This window comes from Danio rerio, chromosome 13, assembly GCF_049306965.1.
Source record: "Danio rerio strain Tuebingen ecotype United States chromosome 13, GRCz12tu, whole genome shotgun sequence".
Classification (NCBI taxonomy): Eukaryota; Metazoa; Chordata; class Actinopteri; order Cypriniformes; family Danionidae; genus Danio; species Danio rerio.
In genome coordinates, this window is record NC_133188.1 from 47112988 (window position 1) to 47137581 (window position 24594).

At 35.7% G+C, this 24594-nt stretch overlaps 1 protein-coding gene across 51 annotated transcripts in view; it reads right to left on the reverse strand.

Moving 5' to 3' along the window:
- Positions 1-2219: 2219 nt before the first annotated feature.
- ablim1a (actin binding LIM protein 1a) overlaps positions 2220-24594 on the reverse strand; it is a 97526-nt gene continuing 75151 nt past the window's right edge. For 8 of the 51 annotated variants that reach the window (XR_012388341.1, XR_012388333.1, XR_012388334.1 and 5 more), the window contains 14 exons: positions 24101-24256; positions 23843-23887; positions 22101-22127; positions 21770-21899; positions 21059-21142; positions 15323-15370; positions 12780-12926; positions 10216-10301; positions 10032-10140; positions 8245-8306; positions 7747-7811; positions 7326-7400; positions 7088-7168; positions 2220-4756 (listed from right to left, as the gene is read on the reverse strand). Coding sequence is in view for 6 of the 51 variants with exons in the window: in XM_017358665.4 (XP_017214154.1) it covers positions 4643-4756; positions 7088-7168; positions 7326-7400; positions 7562-7569; positions 7751-7811; positions 8245-8306; positions 10032-10140; positions 10216-10301; positions 12780-12926; positions 15323-15370; positions 21770-21899; positions 22101-22127; positions 23843-23887; positions 24101-24256 (1149 nt within the window). In the remaining 45 variants the exon portion in view is untranslated. 51 annotated transcript variants of the gene reach the window in all.

Below are 24594 nucleotides of genomic sequence, written 5' to 3' on the forward strand. Positions count from 1 at the left end.
TACAGGAAATTATGTGTAGTTTTACTTTCTGAAAATAAAAAAATATTTAGTGTGATTGAATTTTATACATAATGTACACATAATTCACCATCTCCTCCTAACATCTGTGTAATACCGATGTTGTTATACATATACATGGGCACACACACACACAAACATGAAAATACACTCTTTTACACTCTCATACACTCTCTCTCTCTCTCTCTCTCTCTCTTACACACACACACAGACGCACACACAGGTACAATCACACTGTTTCTCTCTTACATGCATTATTCACTCATACACACTCACACTTTGGTAGTTTTGAAGTTTGATTGGTTAATACCACAATAAACAGGAGTTTTGTCTTCTGGAAGCAGTCGTGAAACTAAACTAAACAAGCAAACTAAATCCTGTTGCACTAATTCACTTGATTTTGATTTTATTGTAAAAAAAAAAGAAAAGAAAAACAGGAAAGCGTGTATAGTACTGTGTTAAAATAAAATCTAAAATACTTTATGGCTTATGGCTATGGTTTAGTATTAATTTTTTTAATTTTGATTATGTTTTTAATTCAATTGGTCTGGCACTTCATATGTTCTGTAGTATATTTATTAATTCTGGTACTTTTACCATAAACCAACTTCTTAACCAGTTGGTAGAGGCTGATATTTTAGAAATTATGGGATGTGTTGAGAAAAAAATGCATTGACTGTGTTAAATAGCGACATTATGAGTTAAGAAACGCAATTAAAAAAATCTATTGCTTTTGTCTTGGTGTGACAGTTATAGGGTTATTTTTAATACAATTTTGTTCTTTAATACAGCAGTCAGATATATGAACCCTACTCTTAATTTGACCTGCTTAAAGAAAGCACTCTTTCTGAATGTATCAAACAAAACTCATGCACAGAAGACAGCATGAGCATTTACAGCTAATAAACTCATGTCAATATTATACCGCCTGCTTTTTGAGCGCTGACAGGCGAGGTCTTATGATGATTGGTTATTATCTTCATCTGCTCAACAGAAAGGGCTATAGAAATGAAGCGCTGTTCACCCATGGCGGGAAGAATACGCGGTTATCACATGTAATAGACAAAGTGGAGAAAACTTGAACATCAGACACGCTCGTGTCTGGATGGATCGACAGCTTTAACAGCCAAGAAAAGAGGGAAAGTTACCTTACAAACAGGCCAGCGGGTCAAATGTCCAAAGTGAGAAAGAGAGAGGCAGAGGTGAAGTTTTACAACATTTCTCCCTAATAGTAAATTAGCGGCTCGTGTGCCGCCTTCACTCGCGCCACCGTCCTCCGCCATAGTATTGCGACATCGCGCATAGGAGATAAATGACGTCATCACGTAATCACCGGTTATGACCTATTACTGAACTGATATCGATCATTTTGACACCCCTAGTAACGAGTAACGATGCAGCACATAAAACATCTATCGGAGTAAAAGTATTAAATTCATGGAAAATATGTACTTAAGTAAAAGTGGAAGTAGGAGAAAAAAATAACACTCCAGTAAAGTACAGATACTGCCTTTTAGTACTTAAGTACAGTAGTGAAGTAGTTCTACTTCGTTACTATACATCTCTGCTATCAGGCGAGTATAAGTGCATTTAAAAATATATCATATTAATTGAATTGAAACATTTCATTTCTCAAAATGCCCATCATTCTCCTTCTCTTGTCAGATGGGAGGGTGGCCAATTTTAGCCCATGGGCCCTAGTTTGGGCATATACGTAGATCTCTGATCAATAGTATGAAGTGGACCAAATATTTCCCTTTATTTTCATGCATTAAATTTAGACTATACCAAATAATAATAATAATTCACAAATAATAATAATAATTCACATTATTCAGTGCACAGATCAATGCAGCTTGCAAACTACAATGTAATAATATGTTGCCATGTTAAATTTTTATACCTGTCAAATACCCTTCAAACCACTAGGTTTATCCTTTACCCAGCAATACACTTTTAATAATTATATAAATAAACATAAAACATAGTAAGTGCTATAAATCTGAATTATGCTGTTTAATTTATTGGCCTTGTTTTGCTCTCATATTTTCACTTCAAGATATTTGAAACATTAAAGTAGACACTTTACTAGAATTTCAAGTGTTTTCTATGTATGCACAATCACTTGTGATTTCAATATTTATTTGGACATCCCTTCAATATGCTTGTGTGTGCAAACGATAAAGCACAAAAAGTAGACATTATATAGTTCCCCATCTTTTATTCAAACCTGACACTGTAATTGATAATTGGAATGTTGTGATCTGAACTCACGTTTTCATTTTGGTCTGACTAATAATTCAGTATTCAGTCCCAGTTTACTGAAACGCCACACAATAATATGTCCGATATGATTAATGTGAATGAAATAAAAACAGCTGCAGACTATGAGAGCCCGTTCTCTTGTAATGCCTTTGGTTTTACTGAGAGATCACACATTTTCTCAGAAATACAATTGAAATACAATAAATTGGCAGTGAGTATCAGCTTTTTAAATAAAATAAAAAAACAAGTCAAATGCAGTTTATTTGTATTTTACCTTAACTTTGTATTCTATTCTTTAAGTATACAATAGGGACATCAGCATTGAATCAACAGGTAAAATAGTATCAGAAAGCACAGTCAAGTGTGTCATTTTTGCACCACTAGTAGTATTAAAATGAAATGTTACCGATTTGTGAAGCATAACCAGATCTATAATGATCATGAAGATGTTTTGTTGTTGTCTGCTATATTGACACAGAAATGACACACCTGACCTGTAGTTTTACAGATGTTTTGGAGGCTGGTACAGTATAGTAAAGAGTGAATACATGGATATGTGCCAGTATGGATTAAGTCTTTTTGAATGCATTCAAAACTCATAGAAATCCGCACAGTGTAGCATCCGCAATCCCTTTCTGAACCGAAAAGTGACGCAAACAGAGGAGTCTTTACTGGAAAAAGGAATTAAATGGATTATGGCTGCAAATTTACAAAGGTTTCGATCATCAGACCTGCACTAACATGATTTACAAAGACATACAAGAGGAACAAAGAAGAAAGACGTTCATTTTTGGGAGAAGTAACCCTTTAAAGGGGACCTATTATGCAAAAATCACTTTTATAAGGGTTTAAACACAGTTGTATGGCAAAAGTCTGTGAATATAATTAGCTTCTAATGCTAAAACAAATTACTAATATATTTTTTAGAATCACACTTGATAAAAACAGTCTGCAGAAACACTTTGACATTCTCCCTTTGCACGTGTCATCAAAGGGGGAAAGCCCCGCCCATTAGAGATGATCTCTCTCTCATTAGCATAGATAGCCCTGAGTGAGAAGCAGCCGTCTGACTTTATAGTGTGAGCAATTTACATGTTAAGTCATTGCAAAGACGTGATTATATTAGCGGACATTCGTGCCACGTCAAGAGCTTGCTCTAGTAGGGGCATGATTATGACGTAGCGCCTATTGTTGGTGTCCTGAAGGGAAATCATGCTGCCGACATGGAACAACAGCTCATCAAATTGGGACCAGTGTCCTGACATTTTAACCTACCCATTAGATCACGCTACCAACACTGTATTTGAATGGTTCTGAGGCTGGGGTCAGGGATTAGGTAGGTTAGGGCGATGTTACAGCTTCATATCACACTACTCCACATTGAAATTTACACTGGTAGCAAAATCTGATGGGTTGCATATTGCGTCATCAAATTGTGCTACCTACTTTTTGAATGGGTGATAGGACAATCTGACAAGGTCGGACAAATCGACAGAACACCAGCTCAGTCGGAAAGCGTCTGTCACCCAGGCATAGCTTCTGATGGAGTTGATGAACTCACAGAGTTGGGTGCACCTCGGAAAGACCCAAGAACAAATGAAATGCCTTTTATCAGCCATCCTTAAGCACATAAAGCACAGCTACTCTCCCGATAAAATCTGAAATCCTTTTTAACTAGCCAAAGTGGCTAGTGGGGGTGTCTGTCTGTCTGTCTGTCTAACCCACCTGAAAATCTACGCGCATTTGGCGGGTGTTAATGTCAAGCCCTGATTATATCCCTGGGAATGTCTGACACCTATACATATTGTAATAGACGTGCCAGGCATGAAAGCTTGACAGGCGTAACAACAGTAACTAAGGGGGCGGGGCTTAGTGAAGGGTCAGTTCACCAAAATAGCACAATTAGGATCAAATCCTAAAAGAGGCAGTTCCAAAGAGTTATGAAACATTATCCATGGGGTATTTTAGTTTTTTTATTATCTAGGGACATCAGACATTTAGCATTTCATAAAAGGGGCATGATAGGTCTCCTTTAAAGTGCACTCTTAAACCTCTCTACGCATTTTTTATTTTAATATATAATATTAACCTATAGACAAAAGGTCAACCAGGAGGTTGTGATGCTTGTTAAAGGGTTAAAGGAACAGACAGTCAAATAATAAATCGAGTGTTACACATTTTTGGAGATTTATAGATGAGTAGGTTGGATCCTCCGTTCATTTCAGACTGACATCGTATGATAATATTGCAGCATGGGACTTTCTTCTGGCTATAGTTATAGGCGAGAAACATCGGAGGAGGAGTAAACAGCTGTGTGATACATCAGGTGAGCGTGTGCAGATGTGGGCAGATTTCCATCTCAGAAGAGTTTGGCTTTCTTCTTCAGTTCATTGCGTTTCCACAGAGGCAACCTGTTGAATTCCTGAATTTCCATCCCAAAGATTTCGAAGAACACTTCTGGAGCCAGGTGGCGCTAGAAAAACAGGAGGAACAAATATTTAAAAGAAGAAAAAAACCTATATTAGCCCTCCCGTGACCTGGGCACTATTTTAACAGCAGATTTCTTTTAATTTTGGCGGGAAATTTTGACCTCCAGATATATAAAAGCTTTTCAGACGACAAAAATACTGGCACACACTAGCAGAAACATGCACACTACAAAACACACACACAATAAGAATCTGCTGCTGAACATTTTGATTACTGTTTTAATAAAAACCTTTTACACTCATGCAGAATACTTTCAGCGTTACAGAATACTTTTAGCATTAAAAAATCAACCCTTTAGCATTGCCCTCTGATCAAACATTAATGCAATACTGCACACTGGTAAGGGAAAACCTATACATTTACAGAGTTTGTGATGAGGATGGGAGTGTTTTATAATGCAATATATACTCACCGGCCACTTTATTAGGGTACATCTGTCTATGTGCTCGTTAACGCAAATTTCTAATCAGCCAATCACAAGGCAGCAACTTAATGCATTTAGGCATGTAGACATGGTCAAGACGATCTGCTGCAGTTCAAACCGAGCATCAGAATGGGGAAGAAAGGGGATTTAAGTGTCTTTGAATGCAGCATAGTTGTTCGTGCAAGACAGGCTGGTCTAAGTATTTGAGAAACTGCTGATCTACTGGGATTTTCACGCACAACCATCTCTAGGGTTTACAGAGAATGGTCTGAAAAAGAGAAAACATCCAGTGAGCGGCAGTTCTGTTTGCCCAAATGCCTTGTTGATGCCAGAGGTCAGAGAGGAATGGTTCAAGCTGATAGACAGGCAACAGTAACTCATATAACCACTCGTTACAATCAAAGTCTGCAGAAGAGCATTTATGAACATTTATGAACGCACAACACATCCAACCATGAGGCTGAGGGGCTACAGCAGCAGAAGACCACACCGGGTGCCACTCCTGCCCACTAAGAACAGGAAAATAAGGCTAAAATTTGCACAGGCTCACCAGAATTGTACAATAGAAGTGTGATGACTGGTATCACAAAAACAAGGGAAAGATCCAAGTACAGCAAAACACATTTATTGTCAGTGCAAAACTTAAGCACAAGAGTGAATCAAACAAAAACTAAACAGGAATCCAAAAACATAGTAATGATCCTAAACAAACTGAACAAACAAACCAAACACGATGAAACAGATCACAAATTAAGCAGGACAGAACTAAACAGAACATTGAAAATCCAAAGACAAACTAATTAGACAATGAGGAACAGCTGGAAACAAGGAGAGATCACATGACTAGGATGAAAAAAACAAACACCAAAACAAAAACTGGTGCCCTTGATGACCACTAGAGGGCACTGCAGCAGGTGTGACAAGAAGATTGGAAAAATGTTGCCCTGGTCTGATGAGTCTCAATTTCTACTGTTACTTGCCTTGTATTATCGGTTCAGGCTGGTAGTGGTGGTTTAATGGTGAGGGAGATATTTTCTTGGCACTCTTTGGCCCATTATTACCAATTGAGCATCTTGTCAATGCCACAGCCTACCTGAATATAGTTGCTGACCATGTCCATCCCATTATGACCACATTGTACCCATCGTCTGATGGTTACTTTTAGCAGGATAACATGCCATATAATAAAGCGCGAATCATTTCAGACTGGTTTCTTGAACATGACAATGAGTTAACTGTACTCAAATGGCCTCCACAGTCCCCACATCTCAATCCAATAGAGCACCTTTGGGATGTGGTGGATGTGCAGCCGACAAATCTGCAGCAACTGCGGGATGCTATCATGTCAATATGGACAAAAATCTCTCAGGAATATTTCCAGTACCTTGTTGAATCTATGTCACGAAGAATTACGGCAGTTCAGAGTGCAAAAGGGGGTCCAACAAGGTACTACTAAGGTGTACCTAATAAAGTGGCCGGTGAGTGTAGATTTTAAAATATTTTGAAATTGAAAAGGTTGAAATGTGAGTTAAATAAATCATAATATTTGGCTTTGTGTTTAAGATTTATTTATTTGAATTGCATAAAAAATGTCAGGATCATGTTTGTCTTAACATAAGCATACACATTAAAATCATAAACTAAACTGGGAAGTAACTGGTCAAATCTCTGCACTCAATACAAACATATTTGACAACACATGAATTCAAATAGCAAACATCTTAATTAAAATGAGTTGAAACAACAAAATTCCTATCTTAACTGTTTTATGTTCAGTCCATTTAAATTTGTAAACACGATTAAGTCAACTTAATGGATTTGTGTTGGGCCAACATAAAGTAATTGTGTGGAACCCAGCCTGTTTTTACAGTGTAAATTGTGAAAAATTACCTCTAGTCGGGTTCTGTCCACATCTCTGGGCAGTTTGGAGCGACTACGGCTGGTTATAATTAGCATTTCATACGGATAAACCTTCAAAAACACGTATAAATCAGTACAAAAAGGCTGCATCTGCTCTTTCTAATGTGCGAAATATAATCTGTGGTCAACTTACAATAAGTTAGTTACCTAGACGCTAATTCAACTCATAATAAATATAGTTTAATATCATTTAATAAGTTACACTTGCCTTTGGTTCCAGCATATTCGGCATAGACACTCCTCTGTCCATTCTAGTGGGTGTTCGATGGCCGTCATGCATAGGCTAATAATTATAATAATAATGATAATAATAATAAAAGGAAGGTAGAGAAGCTATTTTAATGATTTAACTGTTGAATATTACACATTATATTTATACTAAGGATGCAATAATTATATATGGAAACACATAAGTGATTAAAAGAGATAATCAAGTCTACATACCTGAAACTCTGTTAGGGAAAAATAATAAGAAAATTTTCAGTCATGAGTTTGAGTCATGCCATTTCTAGTTTATGTACTAAACGATGCTTTATAAGACAATAGGAATTTATTTCACAGAGCATATGCCTACATGTGAATATTACTGCTCTCATCTGTGTAATTTAAGTTGAAGTAAATGAAAAGACTTACCTCTTATGCCACCACACACGTCCCCATAACTGTTATACTGTGTGAAATCAGTGGACTGAGGCTGCAGCAAAGATAACAAACAATTATAAAAGAAACAGAACATTTCACTGAATTACAATTTGAAAACATTAGGCAGCACAAAAATGTTTGAGCATTTTCTCATTTTTTAAACTATAACTTTGACAACCTTGCATGTGGAGTTTGCATGTTCTCCCTGTGTTAGCGTGGGTTTCCTCCGGGTGTTCCGGTGTCCCCCATAGTCCAAAGACATGCTGCAGGTGAACTGAATAAACTAAATTGGCCATTGTGTATTCGTGTTTATGAGTGTGTATGGGTGTTTCCCAGTACTGGATTGCAGCTAAAAGGGCATCAGCTGTGTAAAACATTTGCCCGATAAGTTGGCGGTTCATTCCACTGTGGCGACCCCTGATGAATGAAGGAACTAAGCCAAATGATGAATGAGTGAATGAATTATATTATATAATAAATCTTACACGGTGCAGTCCATTTCGCCCATATCCTGGCAATGAACCGGTTTTAGATGGTGAACTTTGATCTGCAAAACAAGAGCATTTTTAATAAACATCCACTATGAAAAAAAATTTTACAAATACATTTTTTTTTAATATTGTATGTATTAATAAAGGTACTTAGTCGAAAAGAAATAGAATGAATGAATGTATATATTAATACTATATTAGTATTATATGTACAAATATCATTATTACCATAATCTTTTTAAGAAGAGCTAGAAAATTTTCACAGTATGTCTGATAATAGTTTTTTTTTTTTTCCGGAGAAAGTCTTATTTGTATAATTTCAGCTAGAATAAAATCAGTTTTTAATTTCTTAAACACCATTTTATGGTCAAAATTATTAGCCCCTTTAAGCTATAATTGTTCAATAGTCTACAGGACAAACCATCATTATACTGGCCTAATTACCCTAACCTGCCTAGTTAACCTATTTAACTTAGTTAAGCTTTCAAATGTCACATTAAGCTGTATAGAAGTGTCTTGAAAAATATCAAGTCAAATATTATTTACTGTCATCATGACAAAGATAAAATAAATCTGTAATTAGAAACTATTATGTTTAGAAATGTGTTAAAAATATAAAATATTCATTCTGTTTAACATAAATTGGGGAAATTATATATTTTATTATAAATTATATATATATATATATATATATATATATATATATATATATATATATATATATATATATATATATATATATATATATATATGCTAGTTTCTCTGGATTAATGACTTGTTTATGTATTTTAAGTAAAACAAAATTTTATTTTTGTTCTGTAAACTATTGATGACATTTCTTCCAAATAATAATTATTAAAAAAATCATTTTGAGTATTGTTTGGTGAAAAAAAACAACATAGAACCGAATTTCTGTGTTTTCAAAAATGTGTTAGGAAATCAATATTAATATAATCCTGGTTTTCAATCACAACTAATGCGGACATTTGCTATTCTGATCATTTGTCATTTTCCACTAACAATAAAATAAAAATACAACAAAAATGACAGTACTTTTATATTAAATTTGAAAGAATTTTTAAAGACTTTTAGAGGAAAAAAAGGTAACATTGACATTTTACTCAAACCCATAAATAAAAAAAAATCGATAAAATCCTGTAGTAAAATCCAGAGAATTTGTTTGTTTTCCAGTTTTTTCTTATTTTTTTAATAACTGAACACTTGCAAGAGAATAAGCAGCATAAAGGCTGATTTATACTTCTGCGTCAAGAGCACACTTATGCTCCAGCGCAGACCTCTATTTTAATATTTTATTGAACTAAATGAACTAAATATAATTAACTGTCTGAGATATGAACAAAAACAAGTGATGCATCAAAGTTTGTTTTTAAAAATTAGGAATGGTCATAAAAAATTTAATAATTAGTAAAATTATTTATGAAAATAATTGACATTAAACGACATTAATGATATGATGTAGTTATGGAAACTTTCTTCTATGTTTCTCCATCTGAATTTACAGTGGGTTTCTTTTTTACAACCCCCCTGTCATTGTAAAAAATATCTCAACGGCCAATGCATCAAGTATAAATCAGCCTTGACGGTTATTAGAAATGAGTTATTAAAACTATTATGTTTAGAAATATGTTGAAAAAAATCTTCTCTGTTAAACAGAAATTGGGGGGGATATACAGGGGGCTAATAATTCAATAATTCTGACTTTAACTGAGTATCAACAGATGAGCATCTGGTGTGTGATGTATTGTACTGAGGAGTATTACTGCTTCCGTGTTCGTAGCGTTGTGCTGACAGACTCCTTGCATGACGCTCTCGAATCTTCTCCTTCTCCATCTCCTCTTTCAGGATCATTTTCCCCAAACCAGACTGAATCTGGAAGCAGAAACACGAAGCATTTATATAGGAATACAACTGTACGTCATTTTGCATTGCTGAGCTGTTTCTAACCTTATTAAGATGTTCCTCCTGAATCTGCCTGCGTTTCTGGATCTCCTCCTCATCCTCTTCTTTTGACCTTCTTCTCCCATCTGTTCCTAAACAACAAAATAGAACACTTTCACACACACAAGCCCCTGTAAGTGAACAATGGAAGGGACAGCTAAGGCGAATGAAAAATACATTAGGTTTTTTCTACATACTGACAGCTATTGAAGTACTGAAATGACATGAAGCTTGAGTATTATGTTGATTACACAGAGAGACATGGACAAAGACGACACAAATGTTTGAAGTCAATCTCAGTTTTTGCCCATAACAAGTATACAGTATATATGTACTTAAAACATTGCATAAACGTTACTATTACGTTTTTTTTCCCCTCCATTTAGTCATTTAGCAGTCGCTTTTATGCAAAGCAACTTGTAGTGAAGATAATCAAGCACTTTAAATCATAGGAAAGTTTGAGTATATACAGTTGAAACCAGAAGTTTACATACACTGTAAAAAGGCACTTAACCATTTTTTTAAAAGTCAGATGTTAATGTGACTAAACTTTTTCTCTTTTAGGTAAGTTAGGATTATCAAATTTGTTTCTGTTATGCTTAATAGCAGAATAATGAGAGAGATTTTTTTGGGGGGGGGGAATTGTTAAAGTAACTTTTCTTGAAAGTCAAGTTTACATAAAAGAAGATTTTTATGCCTCTGAAAAAGTTTAGATAATGGTGTCAAGGTTTTGGAAGTTTCTGATTGGCTAATTGACAACATGTGAGTTAATTGGAGGCACAATTGTAGAGTAGTATGTAAGGAAAACCTCAAACACTGCTTCACTGACTGACAACATGGGAAAATCAACAAGCCAGAATCAATAAAAAAGCCAGATTACAATTACAATGGGAAAAAGACTAATTATCGGAGTCATGTCCTGTGGTCTGATGGAACTAAGATTGAACTGTTTGGCAATAATGACCAGTATTTGGTCATTTAGAGGACAAAGGGGAAAGCTTACAAGCCTAAGAACACCATCCCAACTGAAGTATGGGGGCGGCAGCATCATGTTGTGGGGCTGTTTTGCTGCAGGAGGGACTGGTCCACTTCACAGCATAGATGGCATCATGAAGAAAGAACGTTATGTAGAAATACTGAAGCAACATCTTAAGACATCAGCCAGGAAATTACAACTTGGCCACAAATGGGTCTTCCAAGCAGACCATGACCCTAAGCACACTGCCAAATTAGTTAAAATGTGCTTTAAGGTCAACAGAGTGGATGTTTTGGAGTGGCCATCACAAAGCCCTGATTTCAATCCTATAGAAAATTTGTGGGCAGAGTTGAAAAAGCTTGTGGGAGCAAGACAGCCAACATATCTGACTCATTTACACCAATTCTGTCCGGATGAATGGGACAAAATTCCTTCAGACTATTGTGAGAAGCTTGTGGAAGGATACAAAAAACATTTGACCAAAGTTATACAGTTTAAAAGCAAAGCTAAAAAAAAAACCAAGGAAATGTATGTAAACTTTTGACTGTCTAGAAATTATGTTAAAAATTCTTAAAAGAAATGTTCTCATTATTCTGGCATTTAACGAATGTTAAATCATTTAGGTAATCCTAACAGACCTAAAATAGTAAACGTTTAGTATGATTTACCATGATTTTAAAAAAAAAAAATGGTTATATTCCTTTTTTTAGAGTGTATGTAAACTTCTGGTTTCAACTGTACATGCTGTGACAAGTCTAAGCATTTATAGAAAGTTTTAAAGAAAGTTTATTTCAGAATGTTCTCTGATTGCTCATAAGTAAATTGTGTCTTGATGTTTCAAGAAACATACTAGCCATTTTTTTCTTCTTTTTTGAATGAAAGCTATTTCTACACCAATATCATATTAATAGCATTTTACTGCATTTACAAAAGTGTGTTAATAAATCAGACTTATATCCTTAGGAAAGGGTTAAAGTTCACCTAAAAATGAAAACTGTCATTTCAGACCCATACTATCTCAAAACACGTTTAAAAAGTCAAGTATTGTTAATAAAACATTAAAGTAAGTTATATTATATAAATTATATATATTTTTGTAAACTGTTCATTTAAAGGAATAGTTCAACCCAAAATGAAAATACTCACCATTTCAAACCTCTGATTTTTTTTTCTTTTTCTGATGAACACAAAAGAAGATATTTCAAAGAATTTTGGTGTAAATGTTGATGGTTCACACTGACTTCAATAGTAGAGCAAAATATTAAGAACAAATAACAGTTTGACTACATATGTACTTCAAAATATCTTCTTTTGTGTTGATCAGAGGAAAGAAACTCTCCTAAATTGAGCATTTTGTTCAGTTATTTCACTTTAAAGACAATGAAATTACCTTATTTGTCTCTATTAAAGTAAAATAATTGAGCACAACCACAGTAGTCTGAGAAAAATGCTAATTTTAGAAGAAAATATCTAATAAGATTTAGAGGTTTTTGCATCTAAACTCTTCAAATGATGACAGAATTTTCATTTGTGGTTGATCTGTCCCTTTAACGCAGAGGCATCAAAACAGATGCATTATGGGTGACCACAGTACCTAGGGCAGCGTGAAAGTTGGGGAAGGACCAGCAGTCTGTCTCTATCTTTGTAGGGTAGTCTGGACCAGGAGCGAACGCTGAGGGGAATTTGGCCGATTTGATGATGTCATCAGCAGACTTGCTCTGGGCTGCAAAGGCAGCTGAATCTAGATCAATACATTGGTGGAGCTGGACATCAGTGTGGCTAGACCAACATCTAACCATGTCATAATCCACATAGTAGAAAATCACAAAGTAGAAAATGTTTGGTATTGGAGACTATCGGTAGCCTGCTTGCATGCTGAGCATGCATAGCTATAATAAAAAAAAAAACACTCAACATAGGCCATGCAGTAATCAGACAAACCATCATCGGCTTCAAAACACAGTGAATGAGTTTTATTACTGGATCTGACTCACTGAATCCAGCTACAAATGGACTATGACAAAATTAAAGGGGTCATACCATGAAGAATTGCATTTCTTGTTTGAGGGAAACCAATTTAATTAACATTAAATCATAGAGAAAGAAGGGGAAAATAGTGTATATGCCAAAGCATGCTAATAGGACTTTTAGTTAAGCGCTTCCGGCAAACTATGCCAATGCAAAAACCAGCGTGTTTAAGGTCTGTTTTGTTTAAAAATCAGCCATCTCCACTAGCTGAGTGATATCCGATATAAAGTGGGCCTCAGATTGTACAAGAAGCTCTGCATTAAATTACATTTCCCTCTGCCATGTCTTAATATGAGCATTTATTTTACCCCAGTACATTCAATGGAGCTTCTGCGCTAGCCTGCCAATTCTGATGGGTGTGTGCGAGTAAATGGCTTTTTGTCTCATTTTACGCTTGAGCAGCTAAATGAATGCCAAAGTTTATTTAACTGAATGTATTTTAGTGACATTACAACATCGATGCTGTAAAAGGAAGCGTATAAAATGGAAGAAAGTTCACAAAACTTTTTTCACAAAACACCGAAAGTTTATCAGTATGGGAAAAACACTAGCTTGGCATATACCCTATACCTTCATGTCAGCTCATAGATCTTAAATATTAAGCCTGCAAAAAGAAAAACGCACTATCCTATACTACTATTCGTCACAGGATGGCGCCAAACAGTCATAGTTACTAACGGTCAAGACTTCGGAGCAACCGCCTAGTTTAAATATATACAAGTTTATCTTCATGACTCCAGACAGTCTCAACATTAGAAATACGTCGCTATAGTTTATTTTTAACTAGATACAGATCGACATAAACAACATAGACATAACAAACTAAACCAGTGCACATCATTTTTGAAGCCAGAACAAAAATGTAGATCTCTAGAACTTAACAGAAAACCTGTAGTTGTGAGCAGGGAGAGATAAATATAAATGAATAAATAAATAAATAAATAAATAAATAAATAAATTAATTCATTCATTCATTCATTAATAATAAAATTACATAAATAAGTTTTCCCTGTAAGCGTCAGAAAGAGCTTAATTTTTGCCAATGTTTTGATACATATTAAATAGCAATTTTATAAGTAAACTTCAAGAGAAATAATCAAAACTGAATGGTATGACCCCATAAAATTTAATGAATTTAATTACAGACCTTTTTAAACTTAGTGTCATTGCTTGTTGACAAATAATACAACTTGTGTCACTAGTTTATGACATGACGTTACTGGTTTGAAATAAGTTAGTCATACTATGCACATTTAACTTAAAAATCTTGCAACTTTTGTGCAAGTTTTTTTTTGATGAGTATGAATGAGCGCTGATCAGGAGAAGACGCTTTAATGATGGTTGAGTAGCTGATCGGATTATTAATATCTATAAAAAATGAGCTCAGTTGAGAAGACTTCAAACAATACTTACATGTTAACATTGAGGTGGTGTTAAATGGCACACAAGCAGATATTAATGAGGTGGAGACTCACAGTTTCCAAAATAAAAACAAACAAACAAACAAACAAAACACAGGATTATGGTAAAATGACATACAAACATACACAGTCATGGCGTGACATACTACACAATGTCTTGATCTTAAAGAAAACATGCAGTGTTTGCATAAATTGTAAGTATTTTTTTGTATACACATTTATATATTGATATTATATTACTTGTATATTTAATTATTTACACTTCACTATTATTCACAACTGCTAATAGTGATAGTTTAGTGATAGTTTCTATTAAATCTGCATGTTCTGCATTTGTGTTCATTTTGTCACTGTTATTTTTTTAAACCCTGTCTGAAATAATATAGCGAGTTGATAATATGAGGTGTTTGTGACGGAGTATATTAGTGAGATGAAGCAGCTGTGAAACACTGCTTTAGTCTATAAACCAACAGGCGTGTGTTTAATTTTGCACCAACCATAGCACATATGGTCTTGGAAAATCAAATACAGAAATACAGAACACTGCCATTTAACATATTGCATTGGCATTTGCATATTACATTTCGAAATGAATTTTGCTACTCATATGCTTGCATAAAATCTAACCTCTAAACATTTAATGTAAAACGCTAAGCTTCAAAACCTCAAAGATTCTGAATGACTATACCATGCTGTTTGTAGATCGGGGGCTTCCTGTAGATGTTCATTCCTTGATCTGAAAAAAAAGAAAAAAATGTGATGAATTAAATTTTAGTTCTTAATATCAGAGATATTTGGTTTTAAAGTCTGTGTGAAATAAAATTTTGCAATGTTTATTTTGCTAGCGCACATTGTTTATTTTTAGGTGAACAACTAAGTTAGTCTTCAATTAAAGTTTGACCTTTTTCTTCTGTGTTTGGATTGGTTTATAGTCTCAAACACAATATTCTTAACCGCGCCCCTCTAACCGTTAGTTTGCTATGAGAAAATGATGCTCAATAATAAAACCCCGCCCCCTACTCAATATTCAGTTTCAGTCTGAAGAACCAAAGACATTATAATAGATAGCTAGACACCCCATAAGCTAGGGCTGGGCGAGATTTTCATTAATTTTCCTTTGGCTGAGTCCCTTTATTCATCAGGGGTCACCACAGTGGAATAACCCACCAACTTATCCAGTGTATTTTTTACACCGCATTAACCTTATCATAATTATAATTATAGAACATAAAACAGCTAATTAAAATGTTATTGCTCGATTGAATGGGTGTTATCAGTGGTTATTAGCTGATAGATAAGGTAAGGTAATTTAAGGTAAGGTAAGGTAAGGTAAGGTAAAACTTTATTGTCCCAGTTAGGGAAATTTGTCTTGGGCTCTTGCCCTCAGCTGCAGTCATCACAAACATGGACAAAACAATAAACATACAAAACACAAATAAGTAATTCAATAAAAGTTACAAGCCTCACTCCATGTACACATAAATAAGCAAACTGATACTCTCAATCTAAGCCACCACTATTATTTAATAGCTTAATGCTCGTAGGATAAAAATAATTTTTACATCTGTTTAATCTACAGCAAGGTACTCTGAATCTTTTCCCCGAGGGTAACAACTCATATTCCATGTGCAGAACATGTGATACGTCACAAACTATTTACTATTTACTACTTACCTTAATGCATCCAGTTCATACATATCCTGTAGTAACATCAGCTCTGATACACCTATAATTTTCCAGGCAGTGTGAAATAAAGGAACTACTTTATGTCACGGTTGCAGGTTTGTGCGCTCTTCCGGAGTGTCTGTTTGATCATGTGGGTTTGTTTTGTTTTTTGGTGCCCACGTGTATTTGTTTTGGTCATGTGTTTTGAGGGCACTCAGTTGGTTTGATTAGTTCGCCAGCTGATGCTCATTTTCGTGCCTATATATGTGCGAAGTTTTCTGTGTTTCCTTGTCAGTTCGTTACGTGTGCTTATGTGTTCATTTGTCTATGCTCAGGCCTGTCTGATCCCTGCTCTGGTTTCTCCTAGCCCTAGCAACGCACTCTTTTGTTACAGTTATCTTTAGTGTGTACTTGGATCCATCTGGACTTTCTTTGTTTGTGACACTTTAGATCTCAGCTGTACAGACAAGTTGCCGAACCAAGCTGTGATACCGTACCTTATCAAACTCTCAAACGCAGCCTTATAGAACATGATCATACATTTCTGATCCACTCCATAAATTCTTAGACGTCTTAAAAAATACAGTCGTTGCTGAAGCTTACTACAGAGATTATCAACATGTATATGCCATTTTAGTGAGTTATCAAAAAAGACACCAAGACATTTATATGACGTCACCTGTGTGATGGTTTGAGTTTTGATGGTCACAGGCCTATGATCACCAATTCATCAAAGATATGGGCTAGGATCAAATGGCTGATATCATCCATCCACATGGCTAATCAGCTATAGATCACATATGGCTGCAGCCGGGACGAGAATTATTTATATTATTTATTACAATTCCCATTAATTGTATTTTATTAACGTCTACCCCTACACCAACCCTAAACCCAACCATCGCAGTAATGTAAAAACAGATCTGGATCTGGAGTCTTCGCTATTTGTATAGCTGGTTAACCATGTGGATATAGGTTCCTACTGATGGTTCTCCGGTCCCACTTTATATTAAGTGGCCTTAACTAATATGTACTTACACAGGATCTAATAGTTTGTTACAATGTACTTATTGTGTAAATACATGTATTTACTTTGTTCTTATGCTTAAATACATGCATGTAACTACATTTGTAATTAACTTTTGTAATTACATTTGTAAATACACTGTTGACCATCCCTGACACCTTAACCCACCCTTAAACCTACCCACACCACCAAACCTGTCCATAACCCAACCTCTATCCCAAATCAAAGCACCACAAGTGTTCTCAAATACATTATAAACACAGTAAGTACACTGTATTTATTTTTTGATGTAAGTACATAGTAGTTAAGGACACTTAATATAGAGTGGGACCAGTTCCTATTGAAGGTTCTTACTGGCCCATATCTATCAGCTGATAATCACTGATAACTGATAACCAGAGATAACATTCGAAGCGGGTGATATAAAAATGATAAAGAACATTCATTTAAAAAGTTAATTTATGATTGCATACAAGACTTTTATAATAATAATAACAACAACAACAACAATAATAATAATAATAATAATAATAATAATAATAATAATAATAATAATAATTTAAATTACACCATTTTATATAATTGCAGTGAAAGTAAACCCCTTATGATTGTTAAAAAGGGGACATTTTCAAGATGATTTTTTATTTTTAATGAACATGCATTCAGAGGTTTATTCATTTTTATTTCAACTGTTCACACTTAGCTGATGATTGATTATAAAGCTTGTTTGACATGCTGTCCTGGGAGAGAGCCCTGAGCTCATAAGATCCTCGTGCCCGGGGCTCCCTCCCATTTGCAAGGCGAGAGGTGATTTTAAGCTCAGGTAGATCTCGAGATATCTCCTGCTGTGGTAGCTAAAGAACAGATAGTGATTGCTCTTAAGAGATAACTACTTACTAGGAGCATGTTTATGTTGCCGATTTGGATTAGTCAATTAACTTAAGCTGCATGATTTTGGATGGTGGAAGGAAACCAGGGAACCCGGGGAAACCCACGCGAGCACAGGGAGAACGTGTAAACTCTGCACAGAAACGTCGGCTGGCTTGGGAAGGACTAGGACAAGTGACCTTCTTGCTGTGAGGCAACAGTGCTAACCACATGGCCACCGTGCCACCCACCTAGGAAAGGATGATAAGAAGGGGTGGAAGGGGGGATTCTTCAAAATGAAAATGGCTGTTATATTGAACTTAGGGTATTTATATGGTGGGAAGAAACCTGGAAGTATTGCCTGAGTCACAAAGGAACGTTGTGTACCTGGCTGTATATCTTATCAGCAAAGAAAAAGTGACACAAATGGATCATTTCCCCACCTTCCTAGTGACCCGAAGGTCCATTCTGAATGGATAGTATAGTAAATAAAATGGGATATCAGACCTCATTTTCAGCTAAGTTAAGAGAAATAGCACTAGTTAGCTAATGTTTTCTTTCCCAAACACATTTTAGATGCCATTTATTAAACTCAGGTTAATGAACTGATTCTTTCACTATATGAGACTCGTCAGGTCAAGTTTTTCAAGAGGTGACATTTAGCTGATGATAGATTATAAAGCTTGTTTGTCATGCTGTCCTGGGAGAGAGCCCTGAGGTCATAAGATCCTCGAGCCCGGGGCTCCCTTCAAATTGCAGGGCAAGAGGTTAATGGATAAAACACTCGAGTTAATCGATATAATTGATTCATCGCCCAGTCCTGCCATAAGCCGCTGGATGGTACGTCAATGTCGCCGCCATCTTAATCCGGTTCACTGTTATATCTCTTAAAAGAGATTATGATAAAATTCCTGAAATATTTGCTTATTGAAGCTGTTTAAATGGTCGGACAGTAAAACTAGTTTCTGGAAATTACATTTCACAGGTTTTTATACCATAAAATTCCAAAACAGGCTCATTCTGAAAACGTAGTCCCATGGACATTTCTGGAAACCGCGAATTATGTAGCCGGAGGTATGTAGGTACATTGTTTTTTAACAAATGCTACAGGGCAGTATGACGCAGTTTCTTTTCGCGCTTACCAGTTGACCACGTGCGTAGGACTTTTCCACCACAACCAGTTTGTCCCATTAGTTCATCATGTACTGTACGTTGGAGGACTTGAGACGCAGAGAGGAGTTGACCATGATGACAACGGGGTTTGAGTATGGGAAAGAGTGGTTCCAGACAGGGCCGGAGTGGGACTCTTTTTTAGCCCTGGAGTTTCAAGCCTTAGACCGGCCCACCTCAGTTCACCACTGACTATATTAAGATAAGGTCATCTCCAATTCAGTTTCTAATTACACTATCACGTCTTTTTTTGAGAAAACAGCTGTTTTAGAACTTTAAATGTTCAACAACCCTTACAATATTATATGTCTTAACAATAAAAAAAGAAAAAAAAAAGTTAATCAGATGAGGACCGAACCCGGGTTGGCAGCATCATAACCTAACGTGCTAACCACTTTACCACAACATCTGTACGTTGGATGGTGACTCATCTGGTTATATCATCATTAACCTGCAGACTGTATCTTGCTCAAGAGTAAAATAGATAAAAAGGCTACGAGAAAATAGATAAAAAGAGCAGAGCTGCGGTAAAATAATGAATAAGAAGGCTGTGGTCAAGTAAATAAATAAATTATTTTTAAAAAGTGTGACTGCTAAGAGCGACAGATTCTGGAGCTAGGGACACCGGCCCTCGCGGCCAAAAAACCGACCGGCTCATCGGGAATTCTCCCGGTCCTCCCGATTAGCCAATCCGGGCCTGGTTCCAGAAATCAGATAAGACAAAACAGAATCCAAAAAATAAAATGAATAAGTTAATAAGAGGGTAAGAATGTGGTAAAATCCGAAAACGTGGTAAAAATCAGACGAGGGCTTTTCTTTTTCTGGACTGCTTTTGTAAATTGTTTGTTGGGTTTAGAGAAGTAAGCGGGCGGGTCAATTGATAAAATTGGGTGGGTTCAGGGAAGGAGGAGGGTGGGTCAGTTGGCCAGTCAATCAGACAGACAGTCAGTCAACAGTGGGTTTACGCGAGAACATTGGGCGCGAATGGCACTGGCGAGAAAAATTAGAGTTATAAAAAAAGAGGAAACAAAAACTACAAAAATATGTACCTCCCGGGACGTATTTCGCGGCCTCCAGAAATGTCCATAGGACTACGTTTTCAGAATGAGCCTGGGTTGTAAAATTCACATAACAAGTTTGAGCTTTACTTTTAAGTAACTGAAGTTTTTTCACACTGTATAATTATAAATGGTTAATAAATACAATTGTTATTGTATTTTTATATCTGAGAAAACAGCAGCTCCTCCATTCAGTTGCATCTGTTACAGCTCAGTCATGACCGAATAAAGATGGCAGCTGCCTGGCAAAAATGAAAACAACAGACCGCAGCGGAAAAAGAGGCGCTTGCTTTATATTATAATGTCTATGAGAACTACATTAACATACTGAAATAAGTCTCAGCAACTTGCGATTCACACAGACTTTAAACAGACGGCAAAATGGCATTGGTAAACATAAAAACATTCAAACTGACAGCAACATCAGGATGTCCGATTATCAAAATAACAAACAATTTATACATTTTCTGAACAGAAAACGTGCTTGGTGTGTTCCTCGTGCACATTTTTCATTTCTGGCAGAGCTGTGGCCTTAGAACAGAGACATAACCAAAAACAGAAAGAGTGAATTGTGAAATTTAGACAGACGGCATGCTGGGATTGACACACAGCAGCCTCTGGGAGACTCCCACAGTACCTGGCAGGTGGAAATGTTTAGGAGTCAGAAGGAGAGGAGGAGTGCTGGAGCCTGGAGAACTCCTGCCGCTAGATGGCTCAGTGCCTCCAATCACAAACACGAACATCAGTGAAAGCAGAAGAGCTCAGATTACAGCTGCATGGGCCTAATACACAACTCCACATTCCAAAGTGCTAATATATATCTAATATATAGACAGTTCTGTCTGGCTCTCAAATCTGATTGGCTGAGAGCAGTGCCATATTAAAGCAATATCAGCACTTGTACAGCCTCTTCACCCTTGTGTATTACTCCGCCCACACTAGTACTAAAGAGGAACTACGTCTACTGCCTTCCACCAGTGCTGATATACAGCCATATAGCACTGCTACTCGTGTGATATTGCTCATATATTAGGTACCTCAAACTTTCATGTTAACTCACGGTGCATCAACTAATGTTAACAAGCATGAATTCGGATGCATTAGTAAATGTTGAATGATGATTAATAAATTCTGTAGAAGCATTGTTCATAATTACTTCATGCTAGTAACTAACATTAATGAAACCTTATTGTAAAAGTGACCAAATAAGTAAATAAATAATTAAAAGATGACTTTATAATTTGATTCATATGCATAAATGCAGTATTTAATGCAATTTAAGTTTAATCCATGAAAGGAAAAGAATCACTGATTGGATTAAGCATTACTGTCAGTGTTGATTTCTCACCGGGTCTGTGGAAGTGTTGTGGTGAGCGGGACAGGGTTGGTGTGTAATTGTGGCGGCTGTAAATGGGAGAACCAATGGAGCCTTGACTCGTCGACCTGTGGAGGATTCGTTCTCTCATGTCATAGTAGCCCTGCACAAAACACACAAAACAACAACAAAACTATTTTATTAAATACAAAATAAATAGCATACACAATTCAAAACTAGATGTTATAAATTATTTCTGATATTAATCAATTCTGGATTCATTTCCCCATTAAAAATTAAAATATAATTTCATTATATTATGAAATATGTTTAAATGCAAAATAAAACTACACATCTAACTTACCTCAGCAGATGGTGTGGGTGACCTGGTCTGAAACAACATGAAAATAAATATAAGTATCTTTGAATTTATTACTTATGGGTTTGAGAATAGGTCTGAAAACATTTCTAATTAAAAAAAAAAAAAAAAAAATATATATATATATATATATATATATATATATATATATATAATTATATATATATATATATATATATATATATATATATATATATATATATATATATATATATATATATATATATATATATATATATATACCTAATGTTTTTCACTGACAATAGTTTTCATGCTAAATATATAATATACAGCTGAAGTCAGAACTATTAGCCCTCCTGTTTATTTTTTTCCCAATTTCTGTTTAACAGACAGATTTTTAACACATTTCTAAGCATAATAGTTTATAAAACTCATTTTTAATAACTGATTATTTTATCTTTGCCAGGATGACAGTGAATAATATTTGACAATATATATATATATATATATTTTTTTTTATTTATTTAAAGGCTTAACTAGGTTAATTAGGTTAACTAGGCAGGTTAGGGATATTAGGCAAGTTATTGTATAATGATGGTTTGTTTTGTAGACTATCGAAAAAAAATATATATAGCTTAAAGGGGCTAATAATTTTGACCTTGAATGGTGTTTTTTCATGGACTCGCTCCAGAAGAAAAAATGTCCTTGCTCTGTTAAAAATTATATGGGAAATTTTTAAAAAAGAAAAAAAAATTCAAAAGAGGGCTAATACTTCTGACTTCAACTCTATATAATAAGACCGGTTATAAGTCGGAATTTGCCACAAAGCATTAAATAAAATATTTTTCATGGTAGCATAAGAAGTGTAATATCAGCTTAAATGTATAGTGATTAAAAAGTGCATAAAACTAATAAAAATTAAAACAGTACAACATAAAACATTATAACAATACTGATAATCTACTGAGACACCACTGAAAACAACATGACTGTAATATTGTTATAAATGACCAAACCACAAAACCCCTACAATCTACCTCAACACTGCTAGTTAATAGTGTCTGGCTGTTGCACATGCACGCTCAGACACTCAGACCTTCCCTCTTTCTCATTTCCTTGGAAGTTCATCATTGATTACAATACACAAGTGTCCACTACTGGCAGAACATCTAAATCAGGGGTCTGGCCTGCAGGCCATTTGCACTCACTTTTTGGACCCTACTTGACATTTAAAGTACTGTACTATATATTCGGGTTACTCATTTATGGCTCCTAAACTCTGTAATAGCCTTCCTGATAATTTCAGAGGTTCAGACACACTCTCGCAGTTCAAAACTAGATTAAAGATCTGTTTAGTAAAGCATACACTCAATGCATCACATAGTATGACGCATGAATGTGCCCCACACAGGTTTCTGCATCTCGTTTAGATACACTATGAACAGCAGCTATGCTAATTATTCTCATTATTCTCTATTTCCACCTGGGGATACTCATCCCGAGGCCCACAGAGACTATGCAGTGCCACTGGCATTCTGGGACATATAGGTACTGGAGTGAAGACATGAAGCCGACTTACTCCATCGGTCAAAATCGAGGAGTCGAGATTATGTTAGCTTCCCTCATTTACTTGACGAAGTGGAACACACTTCAAAATGGCTTTGGGGATTCTCCCGAGGGAACAAGGGAAGAGAAGTTTGCAAGTGCGTGTCTAAAAGTGGAATCAACACATCGAAATGATCAATGTGTGAACGTGACCGACTTACTCTGTCATCAGGCATGGGTGAAGACTCTCTCCTGGAGCTCTGAAGCTGTCAACAGAACAAAAAAATGTTGTGTTGAGATAATATTGTCGAGGTAAATATGAAATGTAAGTAAATCAAAATCATTTTAATATGCATCTTCTACAGGCCTAAGTTGTTCCCATACAATTTGATAACTGGCACCTGGAATGCTGTCTAGATAGAAGGTTCACTAGGGTTTGGAATGATGCTTGTGCTTGACTTATTTATTTTGGTTTTTACCTCTGCCACACTCTCTCTCTCCTCGGACTCATCCAGGGATGTGGTGTAAAGTGGCTCATAGTTGATTAGATCTGGACGCTCAATGTCATAAATGGCTTTGACCTTGGGAATGGCTGCTAAATCCCTGTAATCAAGGATCTCATTGTCTACTTTTGCCTAGAAGGACACAAACACAGACAGGGAGTCACAAGGACGTTTCTACATGACAGCAGTGGAAACTCATTTTTAGAAATAGCCTCTAATGCATCAATCTGATCATAAGTACACCAATAAATACTGCCAAAAAGCCACTTGAGCTTGTGTGTTACAGTGATGTTGTGCTTTAATAAGGTAACTATTTGTGTCAACACTGCTGTCAGGATTCACAATGACAGAAAAGAGTTATCTAGTGGGACTTCAATCGTTTTTAACATTCAAAAAGTTACTCAGTTAGGGTGTACTCATACTATGTACAGTTGCCTTGAACTGGGCCAAAGCACACTTGTCCCCCCTCC